This window comes from Sander vitreus, chromosome 17, assembly GCF_031162955.1.
Source record: "Sander vitreus isolate 19-12246 chromosome 17, sanVit1, whole genome shotgun sequence".
Lineage (NCBI taxonomy): Eukaryota > Metazoa > Chordata > Actinopteri > Perciformes > Percidae > Sander > Sander vitreus.
In genome coordinates, this window is record NC_135871.1 from 18673191 (window position 1) to 18688586 (window position 15396).

At 40.0% G+C, this 15396-nt stretch overlaps 1 protein-coding gene across 1 annotated transcript in view; it reads left to right on the top strand.

Moving 5' to 3' along the window:
- Positions 1–15396, top strand: part of LOC144532682 (protocadherin-15-like) — a 240273-nt gene that overhangs the window by 130326 nt on the left and 94551 nt on the right. Inside the window, exons 9-12 of the mRNA XM_078273587.1 lie at positions 3042–3150; positions 4826–4938; positions 10598–10804; positions 13052–13186. Of these exons, the coding sequence (XP_078129713.1) occupies positions 3042–3150; positions 4826–4938; positions 10598–10804; positions 13052–13186 (564 nt within the window). The remainder of the gene's footprint in view (positions 1–3041; positions 3151–4825; positions 4939–10597; positions 10805–13051; positions 13187–15396) is intronic.

Below are 15396 nucleotides of genomic sequence, written 5' to 3' on the forward strand. Positions count from 1 at the left end.
GCAATTAGAGCTGAAGGCTGAGTTGACCTGGGATGACAGTCAAACACAACAGGAATTTATGGGAGCAAGAAAAATAGAGAGGGGGAGAGATAGTGTGGCAGCTGAGATAAAGAGTCTGAGGCGGTGCACAAAAATGTATTATATGTATCACTATTTAGTTAATTAGTTAGTTAGTTTGTCTGTCTATAGAAATATATATCTACTGTTTATTTCTATGCAAAAGATCTGAAGTAAAACTAACTGAGTGGGACTATGCTGAATTATTGTATTGAACTAGACTAGACTCAAAACAATCTCATCTCAAGGTCTATTTAGTACTGTTCTGGAGGTTTCGATCATATTACATGATCTTCACCAACAGATGAAGTCTGATCAGTGGCCATCAGTTGGAACTGTAGATGCACTGATTTAGGGCACCATAGGACTTCTTGAACTTGACAGTTTACTCTTCATCTTGGAAACAGAAGAGTAATAACATGCATGTTTTCCGCGTCATCACATGGGTCCTCCTCCAGTTCCCGCCCACAGTCTAAAGACACTGTACAGGAGGTATGAATTAGAAACTCTAAATTGGCCAACAGTGTGAATGTTCTTGTCGTAGTTTTAGCTCTTGATCAACATAAATGTCTTAAGGTGTAGACTCTGGTGTAGACCTGCCAGTTTAATTTTTTTCTCTCATTTTCATGCAGTAGATGTTGTTAATGTGAAAGAATTGCTGTAATGTCAGAGCATTTCCGTTTTTCTATTATATGGAATTGATTTACAAATAAGTGCCATGTTCCTTTGTCATTTTTGTTAATTGTAGCTTGGCAAACCAATTTATAGTTTCATTAGCAGCACTAACTGAAGCTTAAGAAAGTTATAATAAAAATATCTGAGAATTCTGCTCTGAAGCAGTATTGGGAAAAACTGCATCAAGTATGGGTTAAATGTATACTGGTTTTGACATGTTTGGAACATGAATTGTATTGAACTCAGACAAAGAGATTAAACAGCACATAAGTCTGCAATAATGACACAACATGAGCTATTTACTGTAGATTGGTTGAGAAAATCAAAAGTTGTAAATTGAGGCCTACAGAGAGTGAGGGAGTAATAAAAAAAAGGCTATACAGTCGACCGGTATACATGTACGTGCAAGTACTGCCTGTTCATGGATTCCTGTGTACCTGTGGTTGAGGGGGAGCTGCCATAGTGAGTCAGAGTTGTTTGTCCAGACTTTCTATTCATAGTTTACCCATGTAATGTATAATTTATGATAAAAGGTTTGCAGGCTGCTAAGTATGCAGGATCTGGGAGCACCGGCTGCACAAACCAAAGGTTTTTCATTAGTGTAAGAAAATGTTGGCCTTTCTTCCTATCTTTCTGCCTTTCCCCCTCGAAATCCTGCCAAAGCTTATGTACTCTCTAAAATGTCTCCTCTTTACATTTAGAGTTTTTCCAAAATATTGCCTGTCTATTAAGTCTGTTAAATAACATTATCATTAGATAGATAGATAGATAGATAGATAGATAGATAGATAGATAGATAGATTTTTATTGATCCCAAAAAAATGGGAAATTTCAGTGTTGCAGCAGCAAAATATCAGACACAGAGGACACATACAGAATATATATGAAATAATAGGATACAATATACATGAAATAATAATAGGATAGAATATAAGAACAAATAATTGAAAATATATTTGTGAAGAAATTTATTTATATATATTTATCATTCATTTCACTTTCCTTAAACAGTGTGCAATTTAATTTCAGAACAGTTTTTTTAGGAATGGCATACATTAGCTTTGACATTTTCAGTCAGTTTTTGGTTGGTCTCTGATTTTTCTCCATTCTGCAGTGTAACCATAATGCTAACATATCTGTCCACAGGGAGATTTGTCTTCCCATAATTGATGAGTGTATTGTAATTAATCACAATGGCTAGACAGGCATTATTAAGTTGGTCTGTATTTATTTTTTGCCCTGAGGGGATACAGTATAATGCGTGCTCTGGAGTCCCCTGGATAATGACTGCTGGAGGAGGGTATTATAGCTAATCATCATTGTGCAGAGCTAGGGGGATTTGAGTTAGCGCACCTCCAGACATTGTAAAAGCGAGAGGGCTGGTTAGGGAGGGGTGTAAGGATTACTCCAGAGCAGAGGGATATAAATATCCCCCTCAGGGAGGGATTTTTCCTGCCAGAGAGCTGTTAGCCGTGTGCCTGTCTACGCTAAGGAGGTTTAGCACAGGCCTCTTAGCATACTCAAGCATACTGTATCAGCCATATGGAGGCATTTTGCATGAGGAGAGGTATTCTGAAATGTAATGTGCTAAACATATTCCCACTTAGCCATATGTTGTCACAAAAGTGTAGAGGTAGAGCTGGTTAATTAGTGCTGATGAGTACAGTAGCCTATAGCACCACAAACAGATTATCCCTGATGTGCAACTCTATTAGGCATATTTAGAAGAATGCTGATGAGAAATGGATCTAATAGCACTGGCGTATTAATTAAATATCCTAATAATTGGCCAGTGTGCTATGGATTATGACTGCTAATACACTGACCCACATCAAACATTTGGTTCTTTAATTGGAGATGAGAAATATTATTTTTTCTTTTACAAGTCCACATATTCAGTCTTCTAGAATGCCCAATCACAGCAGCTCCTTTCATCCCCTTGAAAAGCTGAGAACAGTTTAATGGGCCAGGAAGAGAGTCCAGGTCAGCTTCTCTATAGAGCAGTTTTTATCTAGAGGAGCACAGTGCAAGTGATATACAACATGTCACAGAAGATTATACAGCAGCCAAAATATTGATATATAGCGCACACAATAGGTTTTCCAGGGGTGATGATATCCTTTCTAAGCTGAATTATCTGTTTCATAAGACACTAAAATGCCTGTCTCTGCATAATAATGCACTCAAAGTTATTTTAGGCAATATCTGTGCAACTCTAGGCCACAACTACACAGTCAACAGAAAATGAATGGATTTGCATCTGATTGTCTTGCTGTGTTGTTAAATGACTACCCCTACCCTTGTTGCAGAGTAAACTGAACCCACTAAATGTGACCCCTGCAATCCTGGCCGTGGACATGGACAGAAACATACAGCCCCCATCTGACAGACCTAGCATTCTTTACTACATCCTGGTTGGTAGGTTCATCACGTATCTTGATTAAGTTTACACATTCAGGGCCCTATCTTGCACCCAGCGCAATTTACTTTGTACACCTACGCATGTATCATTCCTATTTTGCACCCGACGCACAGCAGACTTTTCCCTCCACGGACTCACGTCGGTAAATTAGGGAATGAACTTGTGCTCCCGGGGGCATTTCACCGAAAAGAGGAGGCATGTTCCGGCGCAAACGGTCCCTGGGGCTATTTTGCATTTTCAGAAAACAATTCCGCCACAGACCAGGAAAAACCTAGTCTGAAGTCAGTGGCGCGTTATTCAGATTCTATTTTAAGGGCACATGCTTGGCCGTAATGTAGAGTATGCATACGCTTTGCTTCTCTCATCTCACGGACCCAGCAGTTCCCATTTTTGCAAACCATACATAAATACAAGGAAAAATATGACCTTGTTTTACACAACATTTCCATGATTCATGGATGTGTTGATGACATAAATGAGGAAATATTAGAGGACTTAAGGAGATGTGATGTTGAACTGCATGTGCCTATGCCACTTAAGCCAAATGCCCCCCAGCAGCAGCACGGGAGAGGAGAGACAGAAGAGCTGCATCGTCTGTAGTGAGGTAATCTCGGTCTAATGTTAGACTACATTGCAAAAATATCACCATGCATTCATAACCTCGTGATTCAGTGAGAGTGAGCACAAAACATCGGAAAGTATGTTTTTGTGACATTGCTTTATTTACATTTTGTCAAAAAGAAAAATCAATAGCAAACGTCGGTCTCCTCGGCTGTGAACTGCTCCTGGCGTGCGCCCATGGATGTATTAAGAGCGTGCGCCTTGCAAAGCCGCCATTATAATAGCAATCCGCCATGGAACAAAGCGTGCCTGCTGTTAAAGGGAATGTGAGATATAGACCTGTTCGAGTCGTGATTCACTCGTATCTTTAACCCGAGTCTTTAAATTGACTCACGAATCGCGAGTCTCTAGTATTATTAACCCGGTTCAGTTGAGTCCTACTACAATTCAATCTAAAATGATAACAGCGCCACACACAAACCTCTTGCAACATTAGCTTCTACTATGCTAGCCATCTTAGCTGCAAAAAGCTTTATAACTTACAATTTCGTAGGCAACAGCAACTCCACAAGTCAACTCAAGCGCCTGAGTGAGCAGAGAGACAGTCCCGACCCGCAGACTCAGAGCCGGAAGCTCGCAGACCATGGGATTCACTCGAGAACTCACGCTCATTTTATCCAAATCAAAAGCTCGCCTTGGATGTAGCATACAATACTGACTCAAGTGACTCAAGTGACTCGCACAACCCGGATCAGTTTAGTGAGTGACTCAGAATAACCCGAATCCTTAAAAGGAATCGAGTTTGCCATGCCTAGTGAGATAACGCTCTGATCGGTTTATTGCACGTTACGCCCAAACTACATCTATGAGTAATGTAGCTACTTCAGACCAACCCATTTTAAATTAGCGCCAGTATAATAGCAACAGCGCCCGAGATCTGCCCACAAAGCTACTTGCGTTTGATACTTGCATTTCAGATCATTAAAATATGGCCCTCAATGTTCTTTGGCTCAGTGGGCCTGCCATGACTTCACTTCTAAATGTTCATTGTGATGTTACCATTAAGTACACTGAATCCAAATCAGTTAATGTTCTTATTCTTTATTGCAGGTCATCCAGTCACATATCCAGAGTATTTCACCCTGAACAGAACGACTGCAGAGCTACGTGTTCTGAAGCCTATCAGCAGGGACTTGTATCAAAGGTTCACGCTCATCATCAAGGTAAACAGTAAAATCCTAAATAAGTGTTAGTTTTATTTTATCAAAGGTTACAGGACCAGTGTTGGTCATCTTACTTTAAAAAAGTAATTAGTTACAGTTACAAATTACTTCTCCCAAAAAGTAATTGAGTTAGTAAGTCTCCTTCGCTGGAGCTCACGCTAGCTGCATTTGGGCTTGGGGTTGGGTTAGCAGCAGCAACATGTGTCGTGTTAGCATGTGTTGAATTGAGGTGCTTCATAAGATTCGAGTTGCTTGAGGCAGACGTGGATAAAGTTTTTTTTCCTGGGCATAGCGTGCATGTTAGATAAACATTCTTGCCTTTAATTTCAATGAGCGAGAAGTAGTGCCGGTACTTCCAGTTTGAGAACGCTACCTTTGAATTTCCCTGGCTCGTCGCCATTGTTGCTGTCTTGTGTTTAGTGGTAGTTAGAGCGTGAAGTGAGACAGTGTGAGCAGGGCATCCGCCCACCCAGCCAATCATCATCGCATTTGTAACGGTGTCATCATCCCCACCCCTGCTCTCTCCAGGCAGCTGATGTGTAGCCAAAGCCTGACACCTCGCGCTTCATTCAACCAAATTGTAGTAGCGCGCCACTTTACATTCTCAGTAACGATAACGACGTTGCAACGATGGGAAAAGTAATTAATCCAATTACTCCGTTACCGAAAAAATAACGCTGTTAGTAACGCCGTTATACTTAAACGCCGTTACTCCCAACACTGTACAGGACATCACCTATACTGATGTCAAGATTTACTGTGTGATTTTTGATTGAAACTAAACCCCACACCAGAGGTGGGTAGTAACAAGTTATAGTACATTTACTCTGTTACACATACTTAAAGCTTTAGTGCGTAACTTTTTGATATTAATAAACGTTTGTTACATTCAAGCCATTGCCAAATGAGTTGCTACAAAGCTAATTAAGACTATCAGCTCCACACAACTCTCTGTGTATTTCTCAGTATGGCTATGTTCAGAAGATTGTGTCGTTCGGCGACTTTCCTGCGCAGAAGCTCGAGTGAAGATAATGACCTCTTCTGAAGAGTCCATCATGTTTTTTTAATCCTCCGTGTCCTCCTTGGCTACCAGCAACTGCGTGGAGGAGGGGTGGTCGTGGCACAGTTTTGTTGCCATTACTTAGAATTCTTCATGGGGGCGACAGAAACTACACACTATAGCTTTAAGTAACTATTTTGAATAAATTGTACTTGTCAGAGTAGTTTGATTGCAGCATACTTTTCACTCTTACTTAAGAAGATTTTTAGAGAAAAATCATTACTTGGACTCTGTTACATTTGGATATATTTTTGGCACATTTTTATATATATTATTATAAGAACATAAGTGAAGAGAAAATTACATTTCTTAATTGCACAAATCCTTCATTAGAACATTTGAAAAACACACTTAAGAGAATGCAGTTATTTAACTATTGCAATTACAACAGGAAACACACTTTTTAAGTTGCACAATCTCCACCTCCAACATTTTCAAAAGACAATGAACACAATTCTGCACAAAATATGAGAGTATAAGTTATCAGAACTTTTTTTTTATCGTATTAATCGCATGCCGCCATTTATTAATTTATTTTCACTTCACTCGGCTTTGCGTCGTGCCTAACAGGCTACTATTTTGCCGTACTTCCTCGTAACACATCCTGCTGCTGCAGGAATAGCAACGCAGATTTCGGTGCCTTATTCTGGTGCCACTGATATGTCTGCGCTTCTCTCTGATGCTCTGAAACAGACATTACAGGCAACAGAAACATCGCTGCACATGACGCTAGTTAACACGCTGGATTAAACATGGTTACAATGCTGACAGCTAAAGCTAAACGGTGTAAAGTGTGACTGTAGTTCACTGTAGAGGATTCCGAGACCGGGATGTAACAATCTGCAGCTGCTGTTGTCGGAAAAACACAGACGGTGCATTCACAGCCTCGTGGTGCATTCAAAGTTGTTGTTAAATTCAAATGTGTGACTAGATTAAATATATAATAAACAAATACAAATCTTAAAATCAAGTTCATAAAGTCACTTTCCTTGCATTCATTTGATTCCCAATCAAGATACACTGGTAAGAATGGCTTTCCATTGTTAATATGTACTTAAAAACAGTTTTGAAATGCAAAATAATAGAATTTGAATCATGTGATAAAACATGCGATTAATCGCGATTACCTATAGAAATTCAACGATTAAATGCGATTAAGAAAATGTAATTGTTTGACAGCCCTAATTATAATATATAGTAATGCTGCAAAATCGAAGGGGGTCTCGCCCTGGGTGGAATTCAGTGTAGAACCGCCAGTGTGCCTCTGCAAAGTTTTCTAAAACATCCCAATTCTGTAGCCTGTATTATTAATGTGATTGTGCCATATCCCGTTTAACTCATATCTCAATAACTTAAGGATGCAACTTTACCCGCTCCACCTAGATAACCTCAGTCCTGAAGGCCATTTACTGTATATTTAGCTGCTTTGGAGATGGGGGTGAAAAAGATGTTATGATTTATGGACTTAGCAGAAGGATAGTCTGCTGCGGTCCCATGAATCCTAATTTAGAGCAGAGTCAGGGATTGCCTCGGTGCTGCTGGTGCAGAGCAGCAGTGCAGATGAACTTTCTATCCACCCATCACTAACCTCTAGACACCTCTGAGCACTGGGTAACCTGCTGTTTACTGGGATAGCTGGGGAGCAAGAAGATGAGAGGAAGAGCTGATTTCCACAAGAGGAAGAAGGTGAGGGGAGATTGATCATATGAGAGGCATTTTGCATGTCTTCCGGAGGATTGTGCATATCGTGGGGAAGGGAGACAGTTCAAAGGGGGAGCAGGGAAACGCCAAGATAGATAGAGAGATGTGTGATGTGATAGTATTGTAGGAGCCTTATCTACCTGAGTCATAAGAGATGGGGGAGGAGCCGTTGCTCAAGGACTCCAGGGGGCAGGAAAGTGAGAATTAGACTTGGGTATCTTAAGAGTCCTCTGATGCAGCACAGTATGTGGTGTACATAGTTAATGCTTTAGGAGATTAAAAAAAAGCCAATGGTGGAATAAGCTGCAGCATCTCAATCATATTTTAGAAAACACATCTGTTGTTCATCAACAGTTATGATTGATCCTGATAGAGTCGTATCCACCAGGATGACTGGAGTGAAATGAAGACAAGTGACAAAGGCAGATGGAGATGGAGAGCAATAGTCTGGTTAAATAGAACATTTTAAAAGAAAAGCAAAGAGATACAGTATGACACTCTGAGGATAATGGAGTCAGGACAGGAGAATCAAGACTGATTAACAGTGACTTTTGGTAACAGTGAATCTCCTGCAGACCTGTGTGTTGTAGCAGTGGAGAATATGTCATTTAACACTGCCTCCAAGAAATAAGGACACCACTAAAGAGCCAAATCACCAGGGAGCTTTGTCTCTCTCAGACAAAAATGTGTGTGTCGAGAAGAATAGAGAACATTCAGGCACACACACTTTGTCTGTCAATGACACTACTTTTCCCTCAGGTGTTTGTGCGAGCAGATTGGATCTTTGGGTCAGCGCAGTGTGGGTGTTGTTTATTCACTCAGATAAGGGAAAAAGGTAGAAGAGGTTTGGGAAAGATATCTGGCATAACATAGCGATGCCAATAAAAACTGGAGTGAAATTCAACTTGATGTGCCTAAAAGTGTTTAGCAGGCATCTGCAATCATAGGATATACATAAAGACAATAAACAAGAAAGTACAGATTTGTTTTTGGCCCCAGCACTTAACCATTTAGCAGTATACCTATATTCTTCTGTTACAGTAGGCACTTTGCAACACAAGCCCAGTGAAATTGAGCTAATGTACAGAATTAGTTCCAGGTCATGGCTTAAACTGATGTCACTTTACTCCCCCACTCCATCTGTATTTTCAAAGCCTTAATGTTTCTGAAGCATCGCAGTGTGGGAGCCAATAGTGACATACGTATGTGCTAAGGGGAAAGATTGCAGTGACAGCCTGACCAGACCACATTGATTTGGTTTGGTCTCACTGTGCTGATGTAAGACACAACATGGGTTAAAGTGCAGCCTCTTTAGTTTGAAACACACATTTTGATTTGAGGTAAATTGCTGTGCTACCTAAGCAGTCATCATGTCACCCACCAACTGACCTGGAAATTGAAGCGGAAGGAATGTTTACGCTCTGGTGATTGTGTGATACAGTTTGTGTTCCACTGTATATTACAAAAATACAGTTTGAATGCAGGTGAGTCAACATTTCACTCTTGGAAGAGTGTACAGCTCTGGAAATTGTAAGCTGTGTTGTAACATTTATTATGTCCAATTACACTGCATGTTCTAGTATTTTGTAGTATTTTATAGATTAAGTAAGTATATTGATTTCATGTTGTAGGAGTTTTTGTAGAACTTTTTTCAAGAACTGACTATTACCTGATTCAGGAAATTTAACCTTACTATTACTTACTATTGCCGACCGACCTGCAAGGTGACATTTTAAATGAGTTGTTTTCCATGACTCAATGCTTTATGTCAGTTTTTGGAGAAAGATATTAAAGGTCCCGTGGCATGAACATTTCACTTTTTTTAACATTAATATGAGTTCCCCTAGCCTGCCTATGGTCCCCCAGTGACTTGAAATGGCAATAGGTATAAACCAAGCCCTGGGTATCCTGCTCTGCCTTTGAGAAAATGAAAGCTCAGATGGGCCAATCTGGAATCTTCCCTATATGACGTCATAAGGGGAAAGGTTACCTCCCCTTTCTCTGATTTGCCCACCCAGAGAATTTGGCCCGCCCATGAGAAAGAGAGAGACATCATGGCTTGCAAATGAGCAAAGCATTGCAGTTGGTAAAGGCCACACCCCCAGCCTCCACCTTGCCCCACCTCTCTCCTCCTCAATAGCATTTAAAGCTACAGACACAGAAATGGCACATCCTAAGGAAAGCTCATTGTGGGACTGGCTCGTAGTGGCTGTAATTCTGCACCAAGGCTGAATTTCTGGAAAGCTGCATGTCATAGGACCTTTAAAATGTCAAAAGAGATGAAGAGGTGTCTACTGGGATGGTTTCATATCAAACTATTCCACGGTTTATTTAAGCTTTCAGGCAAAACGCAGATACTATACAGAAACTCACAGGATTCAGCTCAGTTTGCTGAATGGATCATTAATGGAGACAGACCACACTGGAAAAAAGTGCTAGTAGCTTGCCTTCTAGTTTATTGGTCAATTATGCCACTGACTTAGCGAGTAATATTTCCATTGAGTCTCCTTCTATCATTGGTCACCCATTTGATGGAGCAGCAACAGCCACTAATTACTGCCTCCCCCCGACAAATGATGGTATTTGCGTTAAGTGCTCTGGTAATTACTAAGGCCTAATCCTAAATGGACCCCTGATTAAATTTAGTCAATGTAACTTTTTGTAACTGAAATGACACTTAGAAAAAATTATGCGTTTCTGTCCCTGTGCCTGCATAAGAGTTGGGAGAGCATAACTCTTAAGTGTGTTACTTTCATCATCCAACTCATTATTTTTTACTTCTTAGTACATTTCCAGCAGACTGGTTATCAGTTTTTTCATAGTAAATGTAGACTTCCTTTAAGGTGTGTTGATTTTTGACTCACAGACTATGACTTCCTCTCTCTCTTTTCATGTCAGGCAGAACAGGACAACGGTCACCCCCTCCCAGCCTATGCTGACCTCATTATCGACATCCTGGATGAGAACAACCAGGCACCATATTTCCAGTTTGCTACCTATCAGGGATATGTGAGTGAGTCCTCCCCAGTGGGTACGACTATCTCAGCCAGTGCCAACCTAACTGCTGCCCTGGGAATCATCATTCTGGATAATGACATTGAGGAGGTAGAAAGAAAGGGATTTTTTCAGACTATGCTATCCGTTGCCTACACTTTACACATCTACCCATGCATGTGTGCATACAAACACAAAGCACTTGTAGTGCATTGATTAAATATTGATTAAAGGTCCCAATTTATTCATGTGGTGTTGTTGTGTACTCACAAAAAGTAAAATTTTCATGAGTCATTTTCCTGCTGTATTTCTTTCCCTGTTGTAGCTGGCTCCTGGTGATACACCTGTAGGTAAACAGGGGTACTTTTAGATGCAATGCCACAGACACACACACACACACACACACACACACACACACACACACACACACACACACACACAAACAGAGTGCAATATAGGGATGTCTCGATCATTTGCTCATAATCACCGATGTGAGTTCTTTTAATATTGAGGGTATTTTTTCTTTTGATACAGAGATTAATCCAATATTTATGTTTTCCTGCATAATACAGCTGAACTGTGGACACTTAATAGCTTAAAGTAGGCCTCCATTTATATCCTTAAAGCCAATTAAATTAAGAGATATGACTGCCTAACAGCTTTGCATTAAACGTGCATCACGTTCAAGTTTAAATGTGTTCTTTCAATATTTAATGGAGGCTCTAGCTTCCTGTATTGTTTTACATAATATATTTGCAGTGTCAGTTTGGGCCGTTGAGGCAATAAAGTTTGGACATGATTTAGAGAACTTCTCTTCATCTCCACTTAAAATGCTGAAGATTAAACACATTTGTTTTGTTTGTTTGTTGTACCTGAAAAGTACTTGCTTCGCTCGCTGTGGCACAATGACAGTGGGGATATAATTACTTGAAACTGACGTCTGCTGTTTAGTTTCCCGCTAAGCTATGCATTAGAAAGTGGTTCCAGTGTTTTTTTTACATATGGGGAAGCTTTGACAGGTGCCATAACTGGACCGCAATAAGTACAATAAACAAAGCATCAGAAGAGGATTGGCTTTACATTGCCAAAGCTGATCCATTAAAGAAGCCTTTATCGGCTTGATACCTAGTCTGAAAATCGATTCGGGACATACCTACCGTTAATTCATGCATCACTTTGCAAAAAGTAAAAACAAACAGAACACTCATCACTACTGGAGACATCCTAAACAACAATTTTGAGCTTTCCAGTGTGTTTGCAACAACAGAAATGATATGTTTTCTGTCATAAACAGTGAATTAAATGCCATGCAGGTCTCCGGTAATGACTGGTGTGCGTGTAGATTAATCTAGCTGATGCACTGACTTTTATCTAATCAGAGTGTTGTTTGGAGTGTTGTTTGCTGTGCTGTGTTTTTCTTCTTTATATGCAGGACTTTTTGCTGTGGTTTCTACAATTGCTTCAGTCAAAAGTTGTGCAGTTATTCTCTTTGAAAAGAATGTTCTTTTTATTTTATGAATTGGTTGTCGTGTGTGTAGTTGGGGGTGTTTTTGACATATTTGTTTGACACATTTAACATTGTGTGATTGTGTGGGTGCATGTTTGCGTGTGTCGCTTTAAATTCCATCATACCCTAACTGCATTTTAAGATTTATATTTAAATTGGTGAAAACACACTGTCACACACAGCCAAAGCAATTGACTACTACCTTTAGCGCATCTTTTAAAATATCCCTTTACTCAGTCTTTGGAGAAGATTAACAAATCAAAGTGGAGTGAAAACAGAGATAACTAAATCAATAAGCCACAGAGTCCTGCTGTTTACCAAACTCTCTTAAGAGGACTCATTGATGGACGTGAATCGAAGCCGACTTACAGCAATGGACCACAATAGACCCCAGGTTTATTTGTTAACACAGTCTAACCACAGCAGTGTTGACACATCTTTGGTGATTGGCTCTTTTTAAAAAAATGTTGTCAAGCTTATTTAGCATCTCAACACCCAAAACAAAAGCTGTAAAACCCATACTTTTTAACAACTGCTTAATGGGGTCGATATTGTTTTTCCCTAAAAATGAACTGAGGCTATAATGGGTGGACGTTGTTTTAGCAGAAGTAATTTCCCTCTCTTGCTTTCTTTATTGATACTAACATGTTAAAAATACTTTGCTTTCTGGTTCTGTCCACAGCTCTTTCTCTGTTTTCTGAAGACAGCAGATTACGTTTTCAACTCTTTGGCTGACCAAAGTGTACTGTCTGATTTCTCAGCCACATAGCTGCGGCTTGGGAAAAAAAAAAGATGAAACACTCATGTCACCATGGTAACATGCTTCTTTTTGTATATCTTTCTTTTGGAAGACAAAAGACCCCATGGTAAGAATTACCCTGGCAGACTACACCACGCTCTTCGGCCTGACCCCAACTGGGATAATCCGCTACCTGAGGCTCATCGAACCTGTGGACCGGGAGAAGCAGATGGCCTATACTTTCACGGTAGGCCTCGGACTCAGTACTAGTTATCTGCAAGACAGCACTAGAGCCCTGTGACCTACATCTCCTATTCTGTGTATATTAATAGAAGTCACAGGTTAGCTCTATACCAAAAGGCACTTGCAGATACAGAGCTGACCTGACACTTTTTGAGCAATATGACCTTTATCAGTGGTCAAATAGCAGTGCCTGAATTTACAAATGTCCATCCAAAGGTGAACCAAAGGCACAACCGACTACTTTAGCTTTGTACGTTCAGTTGGAAAAAACAACAACATTTATCTCATATTAATCTCCACTTTATACCATGTAGAGCTACACTGTAAATTAAGAAAACTCATGTCTATAGACAAAGCACAAAGCACAAATAAAGAACACATCTTCACCAGTTTGACAATGCAAAGGCAGCATTTCGAAAAATAAATCTCAATACAGAAAACACGAACAAATATAGAAACACTGCTAGTTGTACCGATCACAATGAAAATGTCTGGTCAACATTAAAAACTGATGAACAACCATTTGACAATGATTTTTGAGAATGAGCTGACATAATTCTTTTAGTCACAACATTCTAACCATCTGATTCCGATATTACTCAAGATACTAGCTGAATGTCTAGCTTTGAAAACTGGTTAATTATTAACCAGTTTTTAGTGTCCCTGGAAACCTTATTGTGTTGAAATGTTTATAGTCCTGTTGTTTTAAAGTGTTTCTCTATTTGATTGTGTCTTCTGTCCAGCACATTCCTATATGTCCCTTATCTACTGTCAAATTGATGAACGTGTTTCTTAATTTGCTTGTGTTTTATCTGTTTGCTTGTGGTTCTTAAGCTGCCGTGCCTTGAGCTCTCTCAGCCACCATAGACTGTAGCTATACAATCTGCAGTATAAATAGTTACAAATCATTCAAACACTCACAAAAACAAATCTCTTGTCTAACTCTCTGCAAGCAAATAATCATTTTCCCAAAATGTCAAACTTCTCTCTCTCTTCATCTTTTTAAATGTTCCTTCAGACCCGCATTTTTTTGACTGGGTAAAAATGTTTTTTAACTGATTCTGACTCATCTTCAACATAAAAACAAAGTGAAAAAAAACTAATTTTTGGTAACTCATGTTTTTAATAGTATTTGTTCATGTCCATTCCAATGGACGCCATGACAAGATGGGCGTAAAATGTCATAAAAACTTAAGAAAAATAAGGCTGACTTTTTCCACATAGTAATCAATCAGGTATGACCTAAACATCTGGAACTGGATGTTTGCATGGTTTTGAGTCTGTGTACAGTTCTGAACATGCACATGGACTTGATAGGGGTATCTCAGCGTGGGTAGGGTACAGCAGTGAGGTCATCACCAGGAAAACCCAGAGCCTGCAAGAAGATAGAGAAATGACGCAATCTGAACATGCACATGAACACAATAGATGTATGATTGTAGATAAGATTACCTGAACAAAAAAAAAAATCTGTTTTTCCTTCAGTAAACTATCGTGGAACTTCCAACACATAACCATACTTTTTATAGTAGGCTAATGAACTGATAGCACGTTTACTTGGAATGGAACTGGAAGGTGAACTTGAGAAGACATCCGCTTGTGGATGTTTTCATGTATACTCATTTTCGATGAGCAGCCTTGAAACAGTTTCGGTGTGGCACAAAGCACAAGTGGATGTTGCACTTGTCACAAAAGACGTGTATCTTTCCTGTACAGTATGCCATCTTGCATCTGGTAGCCTCTTTCTTTTCATCATAATTTGGCATGTGGTCAACCATGTCATACTGAACTTCACGTAGAGGCCTTACATCCTGGACTGGTCTGTGAGCTGGTCTGTGGGGGACACGCTGTGGTTCTGGAGACATACTGGGTCTTCCACGTTTTGCTGCCACTGTTTTGTGGACTCTATACAACTTGTGGTTGGCCTCGGTGATCCGCTGGCTAAGATGGTACACCACTCCAGCTCCAAGTCCTAGCTGCTTCCTGTGCTCTTGTGATAGCTCCATTTTAGTGCCTTGGTGCAGCAGGAAGTCGTAGGCCATGCCACTTTTCCCACACAGGAAGTATATTTTCACCCCCCATGGGTGTGGCTTGCCTTTGATGAACTGTTTGACAGACAGAGTTCCGTGAAATGGCACCATTTGTTCATCAATGATTACTGTCATCTCCTCCTGTCCTCCTCTGTCCTCCTCTGTCACTACACTGTCTTTCTCC